This window comes from Lactuca saligna, chromosome 5, assembly GCF_052625555.1.
Source record: "Lactuca saligna cultivar CGN05327 chromosome 5, ASM5262555v1, whole genome shotgun sequence".
Taxonomy (NCBI): domain Eukaryota; kingdom Viridiplantae; phylum Streptophyta; class Magnoliopsida; order Asterales; family Asteraceae; genus Lactuca; species Lactuca saligna.
In genome coordinates, this window is record NC_136421.1 from 83,061,083 (window position 1) to 83,074,379 (window position 13,297).

The following is a 13,297-nucleotide window of genomic DNA, read 5'->3' on the forward strand; positions in this document are numbered from 1 at the left end:
ACTGCTCGGCCGAATGAAACCCTTGTCTAACAGCTCCTGAAGCTGTGTAGACAACTCCTGCATCTCAGGGGGAGCAAGTCGATACGGTGCTTTGGCTATCGGAGCCGCACCAGGAACTAGGTCGATCCTGAACTCAACCTGCCTCTCTGGAGGTATCCCCGGCAAATCCTCGGGAAACACATCCGGGTAGTCACGAACAATAGGAACATCATCAATCGTCGTCTTGCCCTTCTCCCGGGCATCCAAGACGTAAGCTACAAAACCGGCGCAACCCTGCTGAACATAGCGCCTTGCCCTTGCGGCGGAACAAAAGATCGGTCCTCGCTGGGGCCTCTCGCCCTGAATCACTATCTCTCCCCCACTGGGAGTGCGAACCCTCACTAGCTGAAGCTCACAATCAATCACCGCCCCATTGGGGCTCAGCCAATCCATGCCCATAATAACTTTATTCCCACGCAGGGGAATAGGAACCAGGTCCACTGAAAACTGCTCATCAAATATCTGAAGGGAACACCCTCTATGTACTCTGCCGACCCTCACGGTCCTATCATCTGCTATCTCAACCTCTAATGGACAATCCAGCTCCCCTGGAGCTCTGCTAAATCTCTTGCTAAGCGCAAGCTATACAAATGATCGGGTAGCCCCCGAATCGAACAATACCAAAGCAGAAATGCCGTTCACAGAGAACGACCCTAAATAAAACATACCCACATAAGTAATACTCAACCGATATAATAACAATTAAAGATGAAGGAAAGATTCATACCCGTCACCACATCAGGAGTCGCTCGCGCCTCCTCTGCTGTCATCTGAAATGCCCTGCTCTTCGCCACTGGCGCATCAGCTCGGCCCTGCCGGCCATCCGTAATCCTCAAGGTGGCAGGGGCAGGTGCAACCACCTTCCCTGCTGCAGCTAAGCTGGGACACTGGGACCTTTTATGTCCCCTCTGATTGCACTGAAAGCAAATCAGATCTGATGCCGTAACCGTAGTAGCAGGGGCCGTACAATCCCTACTCAAATTCCCAGTCCGACCGCACTTGTAGCAGCCGGAACTCCCTGCCTTGCACGCCCCCTCGTGCAGTCTCCCACACTTGCCACACCGACCGTGGCTCTGCTGACCCCTAGACCTGTGATCTGAAACCTTGGGCTTTTTGCCCACACTGCCTGAACCCGAAACCGCCTCCGGTTTCCTCTTCTTCTCCTTCTCGAGATCAATCTCCTCTCTCTAGCTCTGGCAATCATGTCGTCCAGCGTTTTACAACTGGACCGGCTCACAAACATACGGATGTCACTCCGCAACATCTCATGATAACGGGCCTTCTTCATCTCCTCATCGGCTGCATACTGAGGAACAAGAAGGGCCCTCTCCCTGAACTTGGCGGTGATCTCCGCCACTGTCTCTGTAGTCTGGGTAAGGTCCTGAAACTCCCTAGCTAATTGCTGCACCTCAATGACTGGTGCAAACTCCGCCCTGAACCTGGTAGAGAAATCAGCCCAGGTCATGGCATCCAATGCCGCATCATCCCAGATGGCATGTCCGACCTCCTCCCACCAATCCCGTGCCCTGTCCTTCAGAAGACAGGACGCCAATCTGACCTTGTCCCCCTCGGGACACCTGCTAGTGCGGAAAGCGTTGGCCACATCCGCCAACCATCTAGTACTCGCTATTGGGTCCCGCGCCCCATGATAGTCTGGAGCCCCGCATGCCCTGAACTCCCTGAACGTAAGTGTGCGCGACCCCATCACGGCCGCCATCTCAGCACGGAAAGTACTCAATCTCTCATCCATCAGCTCTAAAATACCCTCCTTGATCGAACCGAAGATCACAGGAGTCTGCTCCAGTATGATGCGGGTAACCTCAGAAGAAAGGAACTCTCTAGTCTGCTCATCCATCAGAAGAAAGGAACTCTCCAGTATGATGCGGATTGGTTTGCGGCGGATGGTGGTGGCACATGGTGTTGACAGGCTGGTGGCTAGTGAAGAGAGAGAGAGAGGGGGGGGGGGGGAGGGGGGGTTGGGTGGTGGCTCCTTATGGTTTTATATTTAATAAATATAAAAAGAGTAAAAAGAAAAAGAAATTAGAAAGGGTAAAGTATTATTTTAATATTTATGGAGGGCTAATTTCTGCACTTTACTTTTTTTTTTTTTTTTTTTTGCTTTTAAAAGTGGCAATTGGAACAAGCACCGGCCATCTTGGCAACACAAATGGGATCACAGAATGAAGACTTTGACCGCGGTCATTCGGTTTAGAAGCAAAATCGAGCCTTCTATTCAGAATATTATACGACACAATACGCTCAGGCTCCATGCAATACAAATACACAACATTTGGATTTAACGGATGAAACGATAAAGGAATAAACCATCCGTACCGAGTCAGCCAATTACTCAATTCCAGATCGCTGCGTCTCAACTTAAACTCACAACACCATTCTCCTTTCTCATAATCATTCATAGCCCACATGCTGAACAAATAGAACTGCTTGCGACCATGAGCCACCTCGAAATAACGAAGGGTCCCTTGGCTCTCCCCACATAATTGAGAAGAACTGTCTAAATACTTACTCAGGAGATCTCTGTCATCTGGGAATGGAATTAGGCGAACAGATTTTGGATCTTTGTAAGGATCAAATGCAAGCAGGCCATTATAACGTACTTCCCAATGGAGAGCCCCGTAGCAATAGATTGGGCCATCCGCCAGTTCCGACCATTGGATGGGAATAGGGCAAGGTAATTTGTAGCTGATCCATTTGCCGGTTTCCGATGAAAACATCTCTAAATTGAGATAATTCAATTCAAAATGTTCCAACCAAACAAATGTATAACTAGTAAGCATATATCGTCATTAACCCTAGTTATTTCTCCATAATCGGTTTTGTTTATATCCATGTAAATGGTTAGCGTGCTATGTTGATCTTCATCCACACATGATTTCTGAGTTTTGGTTATTGCAGAGTTCCAAAAAATCATTAATCAACAAGCATCATAGAACCCTTACATGGCAGTTGATTGAAGATGAAAGTTCATAAACAGAAACAGGAAGAAAGGCTAGTCTGGTGTTTTTTTTTTTTACTTTCAGTTTAGGCACCCCAAGTGTTTGATATAATGTCTAACTGTAGGTTTTAACTTCTCTACGAAAATTTAACTGGTTGGAATTGTGAGTTATGTTCGGGTGTGAGTTTAGTTTTATAGACAATGTCAATATAAAATGGGTTTACTTTAAATGAAAGGGTGGTCGGGTTAGGGAGACTAAAAAATCAGAAAAGGGAGAAGCTGAAATGTGAGTTTATTCAAGCTTCACATTTTTCCAGGTTTGATTAACTATTGGAAAGTACGGAAAATGGTTTTCAATATGGATTCGAAAATCAACTACCCATGGAGAAACAGTTTTAAATGAATTTTTAATAATTGGGAGATATTGAATATTCTTATATAGTTATATTTTTCTAATGTTCCAAAGAAAGTACAAGATAACAGAGGGAGTGAAATTAATTTCAAAATATTACGACCTACGATAACATGTGCTATCTGGTTTTGGGATGAAATAAATAGTTGATGTTGCACTTTGAGTTGGTACATGGTGGAGAATTATGCTACAATTTATAAATGAATCTTTGGATTTGTGTGTTATGCATATTCTTATTTTCCTTTGAGTAGTTCTTTAGAATAAGATGGATAGGTTAATTTTTAATGCACAAATAAGTGTATAACAGATTCTCACCAAAATAATGTATTCGTTTTTTTCAAGATATATTTTCATCGTTCAACAAAATTATCAAGGTTTGGGGTTGGTTTATTGCAGTGGAGAATTTTTAAGTCAACAGTAATAATGTATTCGGAATTGAAATAAAGGTAATTTTTCTTTACCTCTCAAAATTCCATCCCATAATTGTGTAAAAGCTTTAATTATGAAAACATTTCAAGAAAATTCGAACATTAAGTTATTATTTTGTGGTCTTTACTCCTTACAATGAAACAAAGTTGCAATATAGTATCACGTTGGAGAAAGTGATAGTCTGATAGAGACATAGAGTCAATAGTTGTCATTTTTGTTAAATGGAGAAAAAAAAATATATTGCGTGGCTTCATCTACACTATGTATTTGCAGTACAAAAGACTAAGTAGTGTAAATTATCTGGTGGTGAGTTATAATAAGGTATTGTAACTTGTAAGATCTATACAAATGTTTTTTGATGCGTCCAATCACAAATCAAATTAGAAATAAAAATTGATATATTTGACTTATCAATTTTTTGGTTAGTCGTGTTTGACATAAATCATGAACACGAACCAAACCAGAGAGCCAAAGACTTTACTACAAGTGTTAACCCATCCAACAAATATTGAAAAAATCAATTTGGTAACATGTTTCAGAATAACACTAATTGCTGAAATAAACTATTCGTTGCCGCCGCTTTATATATATATATATATATATATATATATATATATATATATATATATATATATATATATATATATATATATATATATATATAACAAAATAACAAATATTTTTGCAAGGTCATGTTCTAGGCTTGGCAGACCAATAGGTATACAATAATTAGCAACAAATAATAATCGGGTGTGTTTATATATGCAGCAAATGGCGTATCAAATAAATATAACATTTATAATTATCAAATAAATATAACATTTATAATTATATGTTTAAATATGTTTGAAATACATAGGATACAACGAAAATTAAAACATGTAATAATAAAACAAATAGAGATTATGGTTAACGCCACTTTAGTTTGAACTCGGGGTAGAAATCAGGAGTGGACTCGTCTAGCAAGCTTCTGTGGGAATTTGTTAGGGCTTTCCATTTTTTATGAGGATCCCATCTTATTTGAACATGTTTCAGGTAATGAGGCCAATACGCAGTTCTAGTATTCTTTTTCTCCAATACCTCCCTCAACATAAGCCTGCAAAAGTGATTGTTTTGCTTGAAGGAAACATCTGGCTGTGGAAATACTTGCTTGGGATGGCAAATCTCAAAGAATGCATCAAAAAATGGAGATCGCTCCCACAGGCCTTCGTCCTGTTCCGTTTCAAACCACAGTTCTTGCATGTTAGTAGCAGGAGGAAGCAGGAGCCTTGTTCGTAGATCATCGATGTCAATATCCAATGGTGGAATAGAGTTGTCAGTTGATATATGAAGGTAGCACAAGCGTGATAACTCGAATGCTTCCCTCATCATAAGAAAAAAGTCTGCATCAACAGGAAGCTGGAGCATGAGTGAAACCTTGAAATGCTGAAGAGACGAGAGTGGAAACAGAAGACTAGGCAATATGCAGCCAGAAAGATGGACATAAAGTAATTTTGGAGCATAAACTTGTACATCGATAACCATGGCTGGGCACGACAGCAAGAACAATATTTTGATGGAAGGACATGTTAAATGGAAGCTTCCCAACATCCAAGATGTCAAATAAAGTGTCAAACTCTGGAGAAAAGGAAATTGCGATTTGAAGATGTCAAGACACGCATTGTCCGTTATCACACCAGCTAACGTTAAGTGTGTCACGCTTCTTCCTAATGATATTGAAGAGGCGTTGAATGGAGGAGGGGGGTGATCGTGCAGCCAAAATCGTACATCTAGTTCGTAGCTAAACAGGCCAAGATTTGGGACATCACTGATTTCCAAAGCAGTAGAGTCTACAGCATTTAAATTTATTCGTAATTCATAAAGACGAGGAAGGTTTTTAACCTTGATGGTGTTGAACCCATTGCAAGAATTTAAAAGCACTATCTTAACAAGCAAGCTACAAGACGACAATATGTGATTAAGTGCCTCTTCACTTATGCATACACAATCCAAGTGCAGTTCTCGTAGGGACACACACTTGATCACAGGATGCTGGCTAGTCGTCATCGGAACACGGCCCCCATGTGTACCTGAAACTCTTATCTTAGTTAGGTTCTCGCCCGAGAGTATCTCATCTGGCAAAGTAAACGAGGCACCGTTAAGGGTGATTGAGAGGGAAAACTCTTTGAGACAAGTTTTGGTTGCCAAGGGCCCGATCCATTTTTCAGCATGAGAAGCTGACTCCTGGTTCTCGACGTCCATCATAAGGTCAAACCTTTCGATTGGTATGTTGTCACGGAGATACCTGTATAGAACACGGTCCATGTACGCCAACTTCATGCATCTTTCTCTTCCAACACTGAAGATGAGGATAGGGATGGTAGACCAGGCGTACAGCCATGACTTGGACAACACGCTTGTGCGGGCTGCTTCTTTTACCGGCAACCATGATTGTATACGCTGCATCAACTCAGGAACATCTTCCACTTCCCTTGCACTGGCACTGCTTTTCATCCCTTCAAACCTCAAAACAATTAACAAGTTAACAACACATCATCAATTTTCCACAGACATCTTATGTTATATTATGTACATATAAAATTATGAAATCACCACAACCAAACCAGCACAGCAATGCATTACAACCATATAATATATACAGTGTGTAGCATCCATCCAAAGGAGGGGTTTTGCCTTACAGATTGCTATATACAGCACTCTACTAGAAACAAAAGCCTAAAAAACACAACTTCAAACATGAAACATGTTTGGCTGCACAATTATTCAGATACGGTAACAATCCAACAAAAACTCTTAGCCAGCCAGGGTCAAATCCTTTTGAAACAAACAACACCATCCAATCCAAGTTATATAGGCAAAGCTAAGCCAGTAAATTAAAACAGATCAGTTCGGTCAAACCCCGCGATATGATGATAAGCGAACCATGAATTACAGCCCATAGTCATTCCTCAAATCGCCTTACCAAATAGCTTTAGATCTATTCAAAACCACTAACAGTTTCAAAATTTCTCTTGGTATCGGTATGAACAGAAACCAAGACACACAAACATGGATTGATAACCAGAATTCCATACTTAGAAGAAAAACCCAATCTTGTAATTTCAAGTTTAATTGCTCTAGTTTATGCCTCCAATTGTTCATATGCAGGATTTACACGCACCAAATAGCAGACAACAAGATGCAAAACAAATTTGATGATTTACCTGATAACTAAAATCCAGAGGCAAGCGGCAACAGCAAGCGTTTCCTCGAGGGTGAGAGTAACCACTAATTATTCATGACCTAGGGTTCATGTTGTACTTTCACTCCTCGTATCTAGATTTTAGTTCTATGTTCTGTTTTTGGTTTTTCTAATTTTATTTTCTTTTTATTTATTATAACCTGAATGACAAAATTACAAGAATGGTCTACCTGTTCCTGTTAGCCTTTTCTTTTTCTTTTGCTTTTTATTTTTTATTTTCTATTTTCGTTATGGTCCTTGTAAGTATTTCTCGATTTAATTATTTGACTCAATCGTCAAATTAATCATGAGTAAATTACAGTTTTGGTCCTATCGTTTTTCTCACTTTTAGTCCATTTTTAAAAAAATAGACGAGACTCATATTTAAAGAAATTACATTGTACGTCCCTTGTCCATAAAAAAGATTTTTTTACACTTAAGTATTTCTTTTTTAATTCCTTTTAATCGTTTTTATATGATTTTAATTAAAATAGATACAAACCAAAAACTCACCCATCCCACCCTCCGGACGGTTGTTACACCCACATATCTCCTACTAACTCTTTCACTCCTTATTCACATTGTCTCTATCTCTCTTTTTCTCACTTTCCTGCTACCATACACCACCATTGGACCACCGCAGTCTGTGACGGACCACCACCATTTGTACAACATCAAACCACCGTCACCGCCGGATCTGCTTGTGTTTAGCCAAAAACTCTACATCAACCCCAATCCGTCTTCTTATACTTTATCTCTCTCTCTCTCTCTCTCTCTCTCTCTCTCTCTCTCTACTATTTCATCGAAAACCACCACCAACTTCATCTTCATCCTCGGAGGTAAATTTTTTAGGGCAACATTAGGCTAAAGGTTTTTGTGTATGGATCAATTCTTCAAACCCTAACTTTGACGGTAGCTTTGACAGACCACAACGATGACGAGTAGTGAGTTGTTGGTTCGCCAGTCAGCGACTATGGTGGCTATTGTGGGGTCGGCGATATTTTCACTTTAGATTTGAGAGGGAGAGGCGTCTGGTAGAAGTAGGTGGTTGGCGGATGACGTTGGAGTGGTGAAGTTTTATTAGGATAAAGAAAGAGAGATGGGGGTGAGGGTAGGGAGAAGAAGGTGGTTTGCGTTGGATTGGTTTGCGGCGGATGGTGGTGGCACATGGTGTTGACAGGCTGGTGGCTAGTGAAGAGAGAGAGGGGGGGGGGGAGGGGGAGGGAGATTGGGTGGTGGTTGGGTTGGTTGGTGGCTCCTTATGGTTTTATATTTAATAAATATAAAAAGAGTAAAAAGAAAAAGAAATTAGAAAGGGTAAAGTATTATTTTAATATTTATGGAGGGACCAACGATGTAATTTCTCCTAACCGCAAGGACCATGGGTTCAATTTTTTTAAACCATGAAGACGACTCCTATCAAATTCTCAAAGCTTTGAATAGACATGCCATTTGAAACAATCCACAATGACCATTTCTGTAATTTACTCTTTAATCATCTATAGGGGTGATCGTGGTTCAGTTTGAAACCGTGAAACCAGCCAAACCGGTCATCGGTTTGGTTTTACGGTTTATATTTTTTTGTACGGTTTGGATTGCGGTTTTGAAATTTTCAAACCGTAGTGAACGGTTTGGCTTACGGTTTTTAAGATTTCAAACCGTATAAAAACCGGACCGGACTATAGAGTTATATATATATATATATATATATATATATATATATATATATATATATATATATATATATATATATATATATATATATATATATATACTAGCCGTCTACCCGCGCAAAGCGGCGGGGCACGTGAGTTCTTTCGGTGATATGTTTCCATTACAAAATTGTTATGTTAAAAAAAAGTACATGTTGAAGACAATATAATCAAACTATGGTGTTATTTGTTACATCATGCATCAAATAACCAATAAAAAGCAACCAGTCAAGACGACACAAAATATTAATCGTGCAATACTTCTTTATACACCACATTTGCTGTATAAACCCCATCACCTTTTGAATTTTCGTTAGGCTTTACTAATACTTTTGTATTGCAACGTGAAACCCCTCTGGACAATGCAACATAAAGTTGTCCATGCGAGAATACTGGTTCTGGAAGATAGATACCTACATATGGAATTGTTTGTCCCTGAGCTTTATTGATTGTCATTGCAAAGCACAATCGAATAGGAAACTGTTTCCTCATTAGAGGATCGATGGTTGCTACTAATTGCTTGTAACTGGTATTGGTTTCATATCGATGGATGTGGATTCGCATATGAAATCAATTGTGTTCGCATCTATGAAATCAGTTCGCATATGACAACAATTGAGTTCGCATTTGGTTTTGTGGGTCAAAACAGTTCGCATAAGAAGTTCACGATTTGTTTGAGGTTAATTGATTTTGATTTCGCAAGCTTGGAGTCGGAGATCTGGATTGTGTTCGCATCTATAGAATGCGAGGAGAATTTAATGGTGATATTCAGTTCGCATTTGGTGACACAAGTACGTGGTTGATGATTTTTGGTTGGTTCGCATTTGAAATTAGTGGGTTTCGCATTTGGGTTCGTATCTGGGTTTCTCAAACAACTGAAATGCGAATATGAGACAACTGATTAATTTCTCAGTTAATGCGATGAAATGCGAATGAACTCAAAGACGGATGGATGCAAGATGCGAAGAATTTGAATGAAAATGCGAAGTTTTTAATGTATAAATGCGAATTGGGGAAGAAAGCTTAGAGTTTCGCATTTGGCACCTGATCTTTTCAAGAAATAATATAAGTGGTCCAACTTCGCAAAATGGGGTCATTTAATCAGAAAATCGATCATTCTTCAAATATGACATTTAATCAGAAAATCGATCTAAAAATGAGACATTTGGTGTTTATCGATTTTTCAGGGTCGACGGGTTGTATGAAAAGCGAAGGCTGAGTAATTGAAAATTAGAGGATCGATGGTTGCTACTAATTGCTTGTAACTGGTATTGGTTTCATATCGATGGATGTGGATTCGCATATGAAATCAATTGTGTTCGCATCTATGAAATCAGTTCGCATATGACATCAATTGAGTTCGCATTTGGTTTTGTGGGTCAAAACAGTTCGCATAAGAAGTTCACGATTTGTTTGAGGTTAATTGATTTTGATTTCGCAAGCTTGGAGTCGGAGATCTGGATTGTGTTCGCATCTATGGAATGCGAGGAGAATTTAATGGTGATATTCAGTTCGCATTTGGTGACACAAGTACGTGGTTGATGATTTTTGGTTGGTTCGCATTTGAAATCAGTGGGTTTCGCATTTGGGTTCGTATCTGGGTTTCTCAAACAACTGAAATGCGAATATGAGACAACTGATTAATTTCTCAGTTAATGCGATGAAATGCGAATGAACTCAAAGACGGATGGATGCAAGATGCGAAGAATTTGAATGAAAATGCGAAGTTTTTAATGTATAAATGCGAATTGGGGAAGAAAGCTTAGAGTTTCGCATTTGGCACCTGATCTTTTCAAGAAATAATATAAGTGGTCCAACTTCGCAAAATGGGGTCATAAAAAGACAAAAGTGCAGAATTTTCATTTCGCATCCCTGTAGTCTTCGCAAAATGGAAAATTTTACCCAGTTTCGCATTTGGGGTAAATTTTTTTGAGAAATTGGAATATTTTCAAACTTTTTTTCTTAAAAAAACACATTGTCTTCGTCTAAGAGAGGGAGAAAAACGATTAGGGTTTATAAGGGAAATACTTCATGGCAGTGGGATTTATAGCAGGGTTTATAAGGTGGAGAGAACAAACACACGTCTGCTATGAGATATTTTAATCAGCTGCAAATGCAACATTTAAAGGATATTTGTTGAAGCGTATTAGGATGAAAAGGTTTTAAATTTTGAATGACCATGAAATTAGGATTTTGCTGAGAAATATAAGGAATCAAAACAAATTTAAAATTTAATATTATTTTATTAATGGTTGTTTGTAATATTAGCTTACTCGTTTGTACGTCTTAAAAAAATAATATTATTATATTCAATCTATTTATAGAAATAGTTAGATTTCTTTTATAAGTAGTAAAGATATAGGATTTTCTGGAGGAACACACGAACATATTCAAAGAAACAAATAATGTATCCTTTCAAACAAAAATGCTTATAAACTCACCAACTTAAATGTTGACACTTTTTAAACCCACTTGTATTCTCAGGAAGTTAGTAGAAAGGTACTCTCACAGGCGTTACGAAGACGGAGCATAGTTTTATCACGTTTTATCTTTTGCTAAAGTCATAATGTTAAAAAATGTTTTGAACACAATGTAAACGCTTTATTATAAATATACTGGTTGTTGTTGCTTTGATTACTATTATACATTTGTTGTGATACTTTAAACATGAACTCATCCACCCTCAGACGTTTCCGCCGTTCAGGTTTGGGGGTGTGACAGATTGGTATCAGAGCATTGTTTATAGTGAACTAAGTATATCAACCCGTAAAAGATATACAACTGTAAATACAATGGGATAAAAACACTCCAACCAAGAGTCATACTTTTTAAATGCATGGATCATTCTTCTTGGCCTCCAATCAAATTCTTCTTGGCCTACAAATATAAGTCAAAACTTAGTAAGTTCCCACACACCACAATATACATACAATGCATGCACACATTAGCCTTCAGTCTGCCTGGACCGCCTCACAAGGCCTACAAAATGCATGGATCATTCTTCTTGGCCTCCAATCCACGACTGCCCCCCCCCCCCCCAATGCCTACAACATAGATTTGATCCACACCTAGCCTACAACACACCGTTAGCCCGCCCGAGTATGTTGGCCTACCTCTCACAACAGGACCACCTCAACCCACCACTCAATATATAAACAAACAAGCAATCAAGTAAATATATAAACACATGCAACTATCTACATTAATCTACCTATCTCTCAGCTCACGACCACGTATAAGGCCTCATATAGAACACTACACCATTACCGGCATAACACCAAGGAATGCATATCTATATGTAACCAGAGGTGAGATAAACATTCGAACAGCTGATCCCATTCTAGAACCACAACCAAACAAGGAACATGCAAGAAAGCCTAGATGAAGAGTTCTCAGGCTATGCCATGTGACTTCATACAGCCCCTAGGTCCCCCACTAGACGATTACCAACCTACTAGTATTCTAACGAGCATACCACTACTCTTATATCCTAACACATAAGGATATACGATGTAACATATAGTATAGTGAGGAAACTCACCTGAATCGAAGACCTAAGGAAACCCAACAACGTCCTCACTCCCTGCACCTATCACTCCCGTAGACCGACTGACATCAAATAAAGGTAGATCCTTAATCAATAACTCAAATCCTTGAAGTTTAACCCAAAGTCAAATTGGTCAAAAGTCGACAGTCAACCAGGTCAACGCTCACCATGATGTGGAGACCTCTTGACCACGTCGTGGGTATGTCAGGACAAAACAATCGATCATCTAAGCACCTCCACATTATGGCAAACCTTTGGCCACGTCGTGGTTTCTGAAAAAATTCCAAAATCTTCATTAAGTGCTTAATCCTTACAAATCTAAATCCATAACTTCAGGTGTAACACTGTAATTTTTCAAAACAAAATTTTCATTTAAAATCACTTAATCCTTGTAACACATTTCGTAAAATCTCATTTGTTTAAATTAGAAAACATAACTCCATGTTTAATTTAATAATCCAGGATCCTCAAAAACATAATTCTTCCTCTGGTGTGTACAATCAAGCCGGTGCCGTTTCGAGATACTGATAAAACCTGAAACACATAACACATAAATGAAGCTTAGTGAGTTCCCCAAAATACCATATACAACACATATTAGCCACTCGAGGCTATAACTCTATGGACCCTCTGGTCCTAACTCTGTGGACCTTCCGGTCCTAACTCTGAAAACTCTGGAACACACATAGCATAGATCACAAAGAAACAATACAATGCATCACAATCATATAAATAGCATACAAGATACTCTGGCATATAACTCTAATTACCACTCTAGGTAAAGTATAGTGAGAAGACTCACCTGAATGTAGTCGGATAACCTATCGTGCTCGACGTCCCGACCTAGCCTCCTCCTATCATCCAAAAAACACTCCCGATCAATATCCTCTCATAGTCTCATCTCTAAAGATTGGGTGGAAGGCCATTCTACCCCTCCCTGAACTCTTTTGAATCAGCTTGACCACAACCCTAAGGTTAACTG

The 13,297-nt window shown here is 39.3% G+C and overlaps 2 protein-coding genes across 3 annotated transcripts; both read right to left on the reverse strand.

Moving 5' to 3' along the window:
- Positions 1 to 2,132: 2,132 nt before the first annotated feature.
- Positions 2,133 to 2,774, reverse strand: LOC145045487 (putative F-box/kelch-repeat protein At4g22430). The gene has a single exon (XM_078993809.1). The coding sequence runs from the start codon at positions 2,772 to 2,774 to the stop codon at positions 2,133 to 2,135; it is 642 nt and encodes a 213-aa protein (XP_078849935.1).
- Positions 2,775 to 4,608: 1,834 nt separating this feature from the next.
- Positions 4,609 to 7,169, reverse strand: LOC144997412 (uncharacterized). Of its 2 annotated transcripts, none has more exons than XM_078957320.1 (2): positions 7,040 to 7,169; positions 4,609 to 6,331 (listed from the first exon to the last, which is right to left on the reverse strand). In XM_078957320.1, exon 2 carries the CDS (start codon positions 6,327 to 6,329, stop codon positions 4,746 to 4,748), a length of 1,584 nt encoding a protein of 527 aa, XP_078813446.1. In that variant the 5' UTR covers positions 6,330 to 6,331; positions 7,040 to 7,169; the 3' UTR covers positions 4,609 to 4,745. The 2 variants fall into 2 exon arrangements, with proteins under 2 accessions (XP_078813446.1, XP_078813447.1); XM_078957321.1 differs by having other exon boundaries at positions 4,609 to 6,339.
- Between the last annotated feature and the right edge of the window lie 6,128 nt (positions 7,170 to 13,297).

Coding starts and splice junctions, on each gene's coding strand:
- LOC145045487 (XM_078993809.1), bottom strand. CDS start 2,774: ATGTTTTCATCGGAAACCGGCAAATGGATCAGCTACAAATTACCTTGC.
- LOC144997412 (XM_078957320.1), bottom strand. CDS start 6,329: ATGAAAAGCAGTGCCAGTGCAAGGGAAGTGGAAGATGTTCCTGAGTTG.